Source organism: Augochlora pura, chromosome 1 (genome assembly GCF_028453695.1).
Source record: "Augochlora pura isolate Apur16 chromosome 1, APUR_v2.2.1, whole genome shotgun sequence".
NCBI classification, from domain to species: domain Eukaryota; kingdom Metazoa; phylum Arthropoda; class Insecta; order Hymenoptera; family Halictidae; genus Augochlora; species Augochlora pura.
In genome coordinates, this window is record NC_135772.1 from 3,030,576 (window position 1) to 3,043,870 (window position 13,295).

General features: G+C 42.4%; 1 protein-coding gene across 1 annotated transcript; it reads right to left on the reverse strand.

Annotated features, from left to right (window-relative positions):
- Positions 1-9,706: 9,706 nt before the first annotated feature.
- LOC144470021 (uncharacterized) lies at positions 9,707-11,603 on the reverse strand. The gene has a single exon (XM_078180799.1). It carries the CDS (start codon positions 11,502-11,504, stop codon positions 10,746-10,748), a length of 759 nt encoding a protein of 252 aa, XP_078036925.1. The 5' UTR covers positions 11,505-11,603; the 3' UTR covers positions 9,707-10,745.
- Positions 11,604-13,295: the final 1,692 nt, after the last annotated feature.

Here is a 13,295-nt window from a genome sequence, read left to right on the forward strand (position 1 = left end):
TCGCCGAGTTTCTTTCGGTTTACAGGTTTCAGGTGTGTCGAATCGTTCGAAGATTCTTTAAACATTCGAATTATTGTTGGATTAGATGTTTAACGTCACTTCGTTAAAACAATGAACAATCACACCTGTGAGCCCATTTTTTCTTCTTTGTTTGTTCATCGTTTCACGGAAATCGCGACGAGCATGGAAATAGAGAAATAATCCATTTTGTCAATGCAAAATACGTTTTTACGTTCATTTTGCAATGGTGTCTTCCTTTCACATTGTAGATTCGATCTGCGATTAGTAGATTAGGAATTTGCAATTGTTGAGGTAGAAAAATAGGAGAATATCGTTGCATAATGTAGCAAAACTTGTTAAAATGTAGAATATTTTTATTTGAGTTTAGTGTTTTGAAATCGACTCGAAGAATTTTTATTTTATATTTGGATACTGTAGTATTGTTGCAACAATGTCGAAAAATAAATCAGGGAAAAGGGAAGTCATAGTCGCAATAATTTAATTGTTTTTCTAGCGTTGAACTCGTCGAGAAATTGGAGCAGAATATACGATTTTTATTTCTTTTATTTAGAACGAAGATTCTCTGTCCTTTTATTAATATCTAAAAATCAAATTTTAATATGTAGATATGGAATTTAGTTTTCTTCTTCTTTGACGAAATTATTAGTACTGTTTATTGCATTTAGATATTGCAAGGTTTTTATTATAAAATGAGCTCACTATGAGGAAGTATGGTATTTGTAATAAGGTCTCCATAAAATCAGCTTATTACATATATAATTATCATTATGTATGTAATATTATATATACTACTAATAATTGGGGAAATATTATATAGACATATAATAATTGTCAATTTGCTATATTTATTATATATAATATATAATATTATTATATATAAGTATACAATTACTATATATAAAATATTATAATATTTCCCAAAAACTCAGCTTTGCAATCTCAGTAATTTCGGAATTAAAACACGTGACTTCGTCAGAACAAATTGTTCCAGTGTTAAATTAAAAATCAGTTATTGCACTGATGGATTTGAAAAGTTAACCGTATTTTACCTTGACAAAAATGGTCCTCCATTTCTATGCTAGCCACCGTGATATCACTGAAACTAGTCACCTCACCATAACCTATAAACAATTAGGATACCAGATCCCTATGCTCCGACCAATTGCTTTCCTTGTTCCCACACTAAATTCATCAAATAATTAATTACATCAAAAACAAAGAAAACCTTTAGCAATTGGTCATCGCACAGTAATCGACCCCATGAGCAAGATACCCCAGGGAGTACCCCAAGTCCCCACCTCGCCATCCTTTAAGAATCATCAACGACTCCCATCAAGAAGCACCCGTAAGGCGTCAACGTTCCTATCGCCTTGTTGACGATTCCATCGGTCCGACAAAGAATATAAAAATCCAGAAAGGGTATCCGTGCACCTACGAAACAGTCCTAAGATATCCGTGAGCAAGGGCTCGTGTTCGCAGGGCAAGCGAATCGTGGCAACGAAACCCCCACGTTAGCGGGAAACGTCAAGCGCAGTCGGTCTTTCGGTGACAGAACGATTTGCAGCTTCCCTCGACCGTCCATAACGTGGTAAATCTCGCGTGCGTTGGAAATAGAACAATCCGGGGCAGCTCGGGCGGACGTCGGCCGGCATTACAAAAGGAGCTAACACAGAGGGCGTATCAGGCGTCATGGAACCATTTTTCTTAATCATCGAATCGCTTATTCGCGCGACGGCCAACGAAACGTCTCACCATAGCGACGTTCCTCAGCCGGACTGATCACGGCCTAAATTAAAAACTCTCCTCTCATTCCCCCCAAAGTGCTCTATCCACCTCCCTAACGGCGCGCGAACGCGGGTCGCGCCATTTCCTTGGCGTTCGTTTCTTCGAAACTCGTTGACATTCGTTGGACATGTTCTCGGTTTATTAATTACATTTTCATCGTCTTCCCTTAATCATTCATCCTGTTTCACTGGAAGAACCATAACCTCTCATCGCGGACATGGACGCTCGTTCGAGCCTGCGACGGGTTCGCAACTCTTACAGCCTTAATCGACAGCACTATAAATACGGAAATTTATCGACTAAACGCCGCGCAGCGAGCCGACCATTCGAAAACTTTCAATCGCCGACAGTTTTTTTTCACGGTTCCTCGGCGGAGGTTGCGTCCTTCTTTTCTTTGGCACCGTGAACCATCCTCCGCCGTCGCCGCTTCTGTCGACCAACAACCCCCTCCACGTCGCTGGTTTCGGTCGGCCCGGCTGCGCGCTCCAGCCCCTATATCTCTTAAGTAGCACCTTCGTTATTCAACTTCGTTTCACAAATGCGCGCGCACACAGCAGCGAGCGCGTTACCGTAATTACTAGCTAGGGACTAAACATCCTGACGGAGATCGGGACTGGTTTCGCAGGGGTTGCTTCTCTTGGCGTAGGCGTGTAGGTCCCGTGGGATTTTCGTCGGCGCCGAGCTTCGCTCTAATGTCGTCTACGCCTGACGTAATCGCGCGCGGATTTCTCTCTAGCTATCTGTTTAGCTAGCTCTCTCTCTCTTTAGCTATCTTTCTTCTTAGCTGCCTCTCCTTCTAGCTATCTCTCTCTCTAGGTATTTTTCTCTTTAGCTATTTCTCTTTCTAGCTATCCCCCTCTCTAGCTATCTCTCTCTTTAGCAGTCTCTCTCTTTAGCTAACTCACTCTCTAGCTAATTTTCTCTTTAGCCATCTCTCTTTCTAGCCATCTCTCTCTCTCTCTCTCTCTAGGCATCTCTCTCTTTAGCTATCTCTCTCCCTAGCTATTTTTCTCTTTATCTGCTCTCTTTCTAGCTATCTCTCTCTCTCTCTCTCTAGGTATTTTTCTCTTTAGCTATTTCTCCTTCTAGCTATCTCCCTCTCTAGCTATCTCTCTCTTTAGTAATCTCTCTCTTTAGTTACCTCTCTCCCTAGCTATCTCTCTCTCTATCTCCTTTTCTGTCTCTCTGTATCTTTCTCTATCTATCTCTACCTCTCTCTGTCACCCTGTATCTTTCTCTACCCATCTCTACCTCTTTTTCTATTTAAAATTCTATTTCACAACGATTGTTCTATTGCAAGAACCACGCGAAAAGGGAATTCCACTTAATGTATTGAAAAATCCGATTAATCGAGCCAAAAATATAGATCGTTCTCATCCGCGCCGCGATCGAAGCCGACGGAATGATTTCGCTGGAAATACGCGGTAGTGCGGACAGAGGCGAATGAAATAATTGCGAGTGTAAAAATTGTCCCCTTTAAATAACGCGGGACCGCGAAGCCAAGCAATTAACGTTGAATCGGCAGACTCGCGCGTTGTTTGGTATATCAGGGTTTAAATAACGCGGTGGTAAATCGAGCACCGAAGGTTGAAATCGAGTACAGAAGGTTAAAATCGAGCATGGAAAGGTGAAATTGAGGATGGAAGGTGTAAATCGAGGATGGAAGGTTTAAATCGAAGCCAAAAGGTTGAAATCGACTCCGAAAAGTTAAAATTGAAGGCAAAAGATAGAAATCAAAGACAAAAACTTGAAATCGAAGCCGAAAGGTTGAAATCGGCTCCGAAAAATTAAAATCGAGCATGGAAGGTTTAAATCGAAGCCAAAAGGTTGAAATTGACTCCAAAAAGTTAAAATCTACCCCGAAATATTAAAATCCACCCCAAAACATTAAAATCGACTCCTAAAAATTAAAATCGAGCATGGAAGGTTTAAATCGAAGCCAAAAGGTTGAAATCGACTCCAAAAAGTTAAAATCAACCCCGAAATATTAAAATCCAGCCCAAAACATTAAAATCGACTCCAAAAAGTTAAAATCTACCCCAAAAAGTTAAAATCTACCCCCAAAATTTAAAATCGATCCCAAAATATTAAAATAGACCCCAAAAGGTCAAACTCGAACACAGCCTACTTTTCTCTTGGGTTTCGGGTAACAATCTTGGAATCGCAAACCGAGAAAACAGCATACAAAAATAAAACATTTAAAAAATCCGTCGCTTCGCAACGTCGTCCCCGGTTCCATTTCGAGTTTTTTCGTTCCGCCAACGACGTCACCGCCTCCGTCTCGAAGTAGATTTGCCGTCGGGATCGTCCTGGACCTTGGATCTTTGCCGACGATCCAAATCGAACATAATTCCGTCGTACAAAGGCTGATAGATCGCGCGGCTCGACCGGCGCAAAGCTAGGCGGTTAAAACTTTCACGAAAGTAAACGAGACTTGGCACTCGGACGGCACGTTTCGCAACAATTATCATCGCTTGTAGGTCTCTCACGTCGCTTATCCTTATTTAATCGCTATTTTAGAAGACGGAATAACGCGCCGGTCCGGGGGATCGATCAGCCGACACGGAAATTCGAAGCGGAACGCCGCCGCGGATCCGCGCGAGATTCTTAAATAATTCAAAACGCGGCGAGACTGCCGGGAGAACACGTCGAGACGACGCTCGCCGATTTGGATTGAAACTTTCCTTGTTTTCTTATTGGAAAACCTCGATTTTTCCTAGAAAAATCGCACGTTTTGGAATTAACCCTTTTGGCATCTCCTTTCGTTAATTATCGAAGAAAAGGGAAATAAATGAATTCAGTCGGGAATTGTGGAAGATCTGTAGAAATTCAGTATTGTGGGTTTGTTAACACGAAATTAGGATTGCTGTTTAACAATAGGAGAATTGGTTGTAATAATTATAAAGTTAGTTAATTTTGTGGATTTTTTGAAAAGTCAAGGGTTGATTCCGTTCCTTGCAAAAATTCTACTTTTCTATTTCAAGAGTCTGACTTCTTTCTTGTAAAATAAATTATAACCCTGCGCGATTTTCGTTAATATACGACGGAATATTTAGTTTATTAGTTTATGAGCATATCAGTCATTTCTGTCTCAATTAATTATCATATATTAATAAGATTTTAAATACCTATACTCTGTCTAAAAGAAATTTATTAATTTCCCTTTAAAATAGTAAATTTCATGTTACTTGAAATAACTCGAAATAAAAATGAAATTGTAGTCGAACAATTGATTGAAAAATCCTCAATGATCAAATCTTTCATCTTCTTACAATTAAAAAATTGTCTATAAGTGCAATGTTTATTTCTTTGATATACCTAAATTATACTATAGCGAACTTTGCTGCAGCACCGTGGAAACGAATGTCAGCACTGTAATAAATATTTAAATGGAACATTCAAATTGTTAATTACCATTGAAGTTTACCTCGCACGTGCTTAAATATTCTCTCTCCCTCGGACTTTGATTTCGGCGAAGTCCGAAGAAGTACAACTCTTTAACAACTTTAACAGCTTCTTTATAACACAGAGATCCGAATTTCGATCGACGTTTATTTTTCATTTCGGCGCAATCGCTTTATGAATATTAATAGGAATATTAACATGAATATTAATTGGAATATTGTTAAAATGGAACTGATCAACCCTCATTATAATTACCAGTGAACGGGAATTATTGTCGTTTTGGTTAATCGGGCATCGAAATAGCGTTGTTAAAGAATAATTAATCGAGACGGCGATGGAAGAATTATAGTCGAAGAAGCGTTTTGCATTTGATATTAATAATCTTTATATTAGCTATAATTTCAGATTTAAAAGAATATTTCTTGCAACAGAGATGGCCAACCCCCGCCCCTCAATTTTAAAATATCAATATTAGAGCATATAGTATAATTAAAATCTTTACTGCTATTAACAATTTTCTTATCACTTTCAATAAACGTTCTAATAACTGTGCTTTATCCAAAAAATTCGCGATAATCGTCTATTAAATAATAATGTTTATTTCGAAAATCAATGTTAACTTCATCTAATAATATCGAATGAAAACGTCATTACTAAATAATAATTATAATTATCACGCCCTCTGAATAATTATCCAACTACATCCCCCATTGTCTATCATTGATTTCAACCCCTAACACTATAATACCAAAATCAAACGCTAATTCTCACCGACAACATTTGACGATTGCAATAATTATAAACGTATAACAAATAAAGTATTCCTTCCGATATTTAGCTAATTAATTAATTAACAACAAAGAGGTAGTGTTAGACAAGATAATCGAGAGCGAAATTGTAGTTCAAGGGGTTGAAATCGTTGATTAGAAAATTACCCCTTTAAGCATCCAAGAAAATAAAATCCAAGACGATGTAGAAAATGATTGTAATGGTCCAGAGTAAAACCCAAGACGATGTGAAATCATTGGAGACGATTGAAACTAAATCTAAAATGATATAAAATCATTGTGACGATTGAGACTAAATCTAAAACGATTTAAAATCAATGATATAATTGAAATTAAAACCCAAAATGATGTAAAATTACTGTGATAATTGAGACTAAAATCCAAAACGATATAAAATCATTGGAAACGATTGAGACTAAACCCAAGACGATATAAAATCATTGTGATGATTGAGATTAAACCCACGACGATCTGAAGTCATTGAGACGATTGAGACTCAACCCAAAACGATATAAAATCATTGATATAATTGAAAATAAAACCCAAAACGATTTAAAATTACTGAGATGATTGAACCTAAATCCAAAATGATGTAAAATCATTGAGATGATTGAAACTAAAATTCAAAACGATGTAAAATCATTAAGATAATTGGGAGTAAAGCCCCGAACGATGTAAAATCATTGGAAACGATTGAAACTAAACCCAAAATGATGTAAAATCATTAGAGACGATTGAGCCAAAACCCAAAACGATCTGAAATCATTATGATGATTGAGCCAAAGCCCAAAACGATCTAAAATCATTAAAATACTACACAAAACTAAAAACCTCCTCATCTTCGCATTCTTCCACGCCCCCGATGAATCGCCAAATATCTTCTCCATCCCTCGCGTCACTTGAAACCCTACAGTATCAAACCTGCTCTGCAGGTCTCATAGGACGCGACCGTTCACATAGGACGCGAACGATGCCCGATAACAAAACGTGTCAAATATTTCCGTAAGAACAAACGGAAGGGGGTGGCCCCCGAAAAGTTTCATTAAATTCGGCGAGGTGTCACGTCGGCGTGTTTCCTCGTCAGGCTGCTCGTAAGCTCCGAGCCGGTGGTGCCGAACCGGAAGTTATCGATCGGCCTCGGATCGCGATCCCGTGGTTCGGCGTGGAACGAGGAACGAGGAACGAGAAGCGGACTAGAAGGGGTGGACGTGCTTGTCGGCGATCCTGCGGATTTCGACGGGTCTGGGACGAGAGAGAAATAAAGAGAGAGAGAGAGAGAGAGAGAGAGAGAGAGAGAGAGCGCGAGAGAGTAAGAGAGAGAGAGAGAGAGAGAGAGCAATCGCTTACGAAACCAGTCCCAAGAGAATGAGCCGGCACTCTCGTTCTGCGCTCGCGCATTTACTGGACAATGTGTACCATTATCCCGTGTGTATTGCATACATATATCTATTTATATATATATACACATATACGTGCACACGCGCCGGGGTTATACATACGTACATACACTCCACATATGTATATATACACGTTTAAGACAGCAGAACGTGGACAGTAAATAAGAAGGAGGCTCGAAGGACCGTATAGACCGTGCGACAAGACGCTACTTCGCGGCTCCCGGCGAGAGACACACAACCGAAATCGCGCGTATTTCTTTTCCGTGTGTGCGGCGGACTCTTTTTTCTTTTCTTTCTTTTTTTTTTTTTAAACCCGGCTCCTCGTATTTCGCGGCAACGAAAATAGACGCCTTTATTGCTCTGTCGCGTTAAAAATTGGTTACGAAGGGTTCGAAGGCACCGGCGGCGCTCGCCAATAGACGGCGCCGCCATGGACGACTTGTCCTCCGTTTAGATAGCGACGTCGGATAAGCCGGTCTGCGCCTTTTCTCGAGGAAGTCGGGCCAGCCCCTGGCGCACCGTCGCGCCCCTCACTGTACCGTTGCGGCCCTTACTATACTATTGCACCCTTTCGAATTATTTTCCATTTTCGACGCTTCTTTTGTCGCAGCGAAATGTTCGCTCGAAGTCCACGACGCCATTTTCTTCTCGTCAACTTTTTACGCTCTGCTCGATGCAAATAATTAATTATAATAAATATAGATATTGTAACAATATTCATTGGCGTAAACTGTATGAATTTTATTCACGTTGATCAGATTTTATTTGTCCAGTCTTCTACGTTTTCCAAATCTTTTCGAAACTTGGAAATCATTGAGATTAATGCATTGTTAGTGCATTATTTATTGTTACTGCTTGCAAAATTCCTTTCTTTCTATTATATTTCTGTTCATTTCTTGCTTTATTTTATAGTCACGTTTCTACGTGTTCTTTGTATTATATTGCGCTTTTTTGACAGCAACTATAGGGGTTGTTCTTTCTGTTTTCTAGATCTCGTTGGCGTTCGATGCATTTTCAACCCTCTGGCTGTGGCTTTATGGATAATTGCAGCGGACTAAATAAACTTTCGGCTCTTCTGCTTCGCTGTGGCTTTGATGGACACGTGTGGGACTTGTGAGACATTTTTTGGTAATCTTTTCGTTTGTTTTAACTTTAATTGGGAAATTCTGCGGTTTTCTGTCTTTGTACTGTCGTCGCGATTGTTTGCAAATTAGCGAAGATTTTATGGAAGCGGGCAAAGTATATTTTATTATGGTTTTCAATGATGTTCTATATATTTTGCATGTCGTGTTTTATAATCTTGAAAATGGCAGAATTTTCTAGATGGTCCGATAAAAAGTTAACAAAGGAGCAAAGAGTTTGCACATTTCCTGGAATTTTAGTGGAAAATTGGCTAATCGTAGTTTATTAAAATTAATCAATTAATTTTCCTCTGGCTCCTATAAAATTCCATTTAGCAGACCTTTATAATAAATATACAATAAATTCTCCTAAAATCGTCTTTTAAATCCAAACAACAAAGATGGACAATTAGAGAAGAAGAGATTCGATTATTTCAGTCTCGCGGCTCTTTTCTATAGTCGACCATTATCAGGAACTATAAAAATGAGTCTCGCAGCTCTAATAACCATACCACGTCTTCCCAAATTGTCTATTGCTGTTAAGAAGCCAAAGAACAATTAGATACAATTTACTATATTTCTTAAAAAATTATTTTAAGCTGGAAAAAATTTCGAAATTATCTATTGCTATTAACAAGCCAAAGAACAATTGCTTAAAATTTACTATATATTTTAAAAAATTATTTTAAGCTGGAAAAGGTTCTCAAATTATCTATTGCCATTAACAAGCCAAAGAACAGTTGCCTAAAATTCACTATATTTCTTAAAAAATTACTCTAATCTAAAAGAAACGATAGTATCGTGTTATCGAAAGAAAATTTACCAAAAAATGCCTCTCAACCTCCGCTTAACTTTCGAGAAACCGCACTTTGAGGTCTCCTGCGGCTTCCGCGCCCTCAAAGGAACACCGTCCATCGCGCCGCCAACAATCGCCGCAGAATTCGCGGAGATCGATAACGTTGGCTTATCATCGCGTGACCACGATACACGGTAACGTTAAATCGATGCCAAGGGTATTACGAATAAAAGGGGTATCGTTCCCCGAAACGGAATGCGGCCCGAGGGGTGGGTGGGGTGGGGTGGGTGACCAAGAGGCCGACTTCCTCGAGCCAAAGAGACGTCAGACGACTCGTCCGCGTGTCCTGCATATATGGAGTACAGTGAAATGATCGTTGTTGTTTGCGCACACAATATACAACTCGCGTCGATTACGCTGGACAGCTATTACAGCGGGTGTATCACACGCGTCGCGGTCTTCGATTCCGCGCGAAGACGCGATAACTGACTACAAACGAAATCATAAAAAAGGAACCGTTACGGTCGACGTTTGTCTGTGCTCTCTTTGGTTATCGACTCCTCTTATCACAAGTTTAGTTTCGTTAACAGTAAACGTAGAAAGCTTACCCTCCCCTCCGTCCTCGCGTCGTCCTCACGTCGTCTTCCTCCTCGTTGGTTCTCGCGAGCAGGTGTGTTCGTGGTAACGCGAGACCCTCGATGCCGGGCGAAAGCCAGCCGCCTATTACCGTCTTCGTCGACGTCTTCGTTGTCGTCGTTGTCGTCGTCGTCGTCGTCGTCGTCGTTGTCACCGCTTGACGATTACTTCGTTTCCTTCTTTCCCCCGTAATTGACTCGTCTCGCTGGGCTAACGGCTGGATGGATACGCGGTTCTCGTCTTTCTCTTCGCAGTTCACCCTCGCTACCCGCCCCCCCGACGACGAGGGGAGGGTAGCGGGAACTGCTCCGAGTACGACGACCTCCGAGGAGTGGTTCCCGACGGATCCTCGCGTCTAATCGCGACGGAATCGACCCGCGGAATCGTCGATCTTCGAGAACCACCCCCTGTGTTCTTGGACGTTCTCGATCGTGCGTCTTGAACGATCTTGCGATCAGCGATGCCTCTGCGCCGCCATTGTCGCTGGTACGGTTGGAGATGGTTCTAGGTAACATGGACATGCAAGACGATTCGTCGAGATCGTGCTCGTCGAAATCGTCCCGACGCGCTCGCGCAACGATGCGTCACAGTTCTACGGTTTCCTCCGCGCGAAAGTGGAAACCATGGGAATACAAAATCTAGTCGAGCCGTGGTGTCGTTGATCGTTGAAACGCGGCGCGTCGGGACCGCGAACGAATGGTACCAGGTGGACGAATGGCGATTCGAGATCGTCGCCGATTTAGAAGACGGATCAAGAATTACCAAGAATGTCACGGAACCGTGCCCCGAACCGCTTTCAGCGCTGGTGTATGTGCGTGGTGAGGTGTTTGGACAGGTAGTCGGCCCTGGCGAAGCACTTGCCGCACATCTCGCAGTGGTAGGGCCTCTCGCCGGTGTGGATGCGCAGGTGCCTGGTGAGGTCGCTCTTGCCGCCGAACGCGCGGCCGCAGAACAGGCAAACGAAGGGCCGTTCGCCGGTGTGCTTGCGAACGTGTAGCTTCAGGTTCTCCTTGGACCGTACGCACTTACCGCAGAACGGACAGGCGAACCGTCGCTCGCGCCTGTCCACCTCGTGGCTGCTCCTCGCCAGGCTGATCACCGCCTCGGTCGGCTCCGGCCGGTCGTCGTCGACGGCGTTATCGTCGACGTCGCCCACCTCGCTGGCGCTACCGCCGCCCGCGGAGCTCCTCTCGTTCAGCACCGGCGCCTCGGACATCTGCACCTCGACCGCCTCGCCGGGATTCTCCTGCACGCTCGCCGTCTCCGACACGCTCTCCTCCCGCGTGTTCTCCGCGAACGTCGCCCGGGTCTCCTCCTCGCCGGGGTTGGTCGTGGTGTCGCTTCCGGTCTCGACTTGCGACGGCTCGCCGGTGCTGGACACCTGGTCGCTACGCTCGGCCGCCGCGGAGATCGCGCTGCCGCCGCCGCCGCCAACGCCGACGCCGCCGCCTCCGCCTCCGCCTCCGCTGCTCTGCGGCTCCGGCGCCCGTTGCAGCCGCTCCAGCGCGTGGTTCAGCCGGTGCTTCTTGAACGACTTCAGATACCTGAACTGCATGCCGCAGACGTCGCAGGTGAACAGCTTGTCGGCCGGCAAGCGGGCACGATGGTTCTGCTCGCGGTGCTTCACGTACGCGGAACGGTAGCGGTAACGCTGGCCGCATTGCTCGCAGGTGAACGGCTTGTCGTCGCTCGCCTGCCCAGCGTGCTGCAGTAACGCGTGCCGTTCCAGCAGCCACGCGGAAGGAAACGTCGCCAGACAGACGCCGCAGCGACGGGCCAATCCCGCGAGACCGGCGAAACCGCCGTGACCTAACAGGGAACCGCATCCGCCGCTGCCGCCCGACCGCTCCACCAAGGCGCCCCAACCGCCCGCCTCCAGGCCGAGAGCCAGCGACACCTGAAACGCGATTCGGGGATCGTTAGAACGACGGGTCGAACCACAGACCGGAAGCAGAGGCGACGACTTTCAACCGGCAGAAGTGGTGTCGTTTCTTTCACATTATTTTTTTTTTTTTTAAAGATTCTGCATCTTTGATGGACACCGAGTCATCTTGTCGAAGGGGTGTCTCTTGTTCGAGTTTCGTCTCTGGAAGAAGCTCGTGTGAATATTTATTGTCGAAGTGGTCCAAGTCCTTTTGTTTTTATATTTTGGAATTTCAGGATTTTTTGGTTCGGTCGATTTAAAAATATTAATGGTCTTTTGTATTTCCTTAGGTTGCAGTAATGTCTCTCACATTGTCCCTCAATTCAGGGTATAAAATGGACAATTTGGGAAGAGGAGATACGATCTATGATTGTCGATAACAGGTGGCAACGATAATGAGCGCAAGGCTCTAATAATAACATTTTCTCCTTTCTCCAAATTGTCAACTTTTAATCGCGAGATTGTCCATTTTTTTTCGCGAAATTTTCCATATTTATTCCCCAAATTCTCCAATTTTATTCGCGAAATTTTCCATATTTATTCCCCGAATTATCAATTTTTATTGACAAGCAAAAACGAAATCCTTAACCCTTTGCACTCCAACGGCGACACTGAAATCGCTAAAATCTTGCGTCCGAGATCATTTTTACAAGGTTTATACCTCAAAAATTGTTGACAGTGGTTCATCGAATTTTATGCAACTACTATAAAGCAGAAAAATGATGTCAGACTTTCAGTTAAAATTTTTCTGAGCGCCGAGGGTTATAAATATTGAAGTAGCTTAGTTCGACGTTGTTATAAAATGGACTTAGGCCACTTTCGAGATGAATGGCTCGTATAGTGAGCGTGATCTTAAATAGATTAAGGCTAAGCGAAGCTCGGGTGCGAAATAGTTAATAATAAAGCGAAGTTATTTGAAGATTGTTAGGCTCTTTTTTGTAATTTGTTGTTCAAATCTAGTTTCACTCGATAGAATAACGTAATTCGATTATGTCTTCGACAGGTGGCAAGATTTATAGCAATTTTGTTGCGATTGAAAGGCAAAGCTGAAATGCAGGTAAAAAATTCGATATAAATTATCTTTTCGAATTTTAGAGGAGAAATTATATTCAGAAACTGAGAGTAGAAGGCTAATTCTAATTGTAGACTTCGCCTAATAGAGTTCAGTGCATGGTAGACTAATTAATCTTCTGCCAGACTAATTAATCCTTTTCTAAAATAATTATTCTTCTGCCAGACTAATTATTTTTCTTTTAGACTAGTTATTCTTCTGCTAGAATAATTATTCTTTTGCTAAACTAATCAGTCTTCTTCTAGACTAATTATTCTTCTGATTATTATTCTAGACTAATAAATACATAGAAATTCAACGAATAAAATTATTATATGAAAAATATAGATTAAATGAAATACCAAGACACT

What these genes read in the sequence shown, in the direction of transcription:
- LOC144470021 (XM_078180799.1), bottom strand. Translation starts at nt 11,504, where the DNA reads ATGCAGTTCAGGTATCTGAAGTCGTTCAAGAAGCACCGGCTGAACCAC.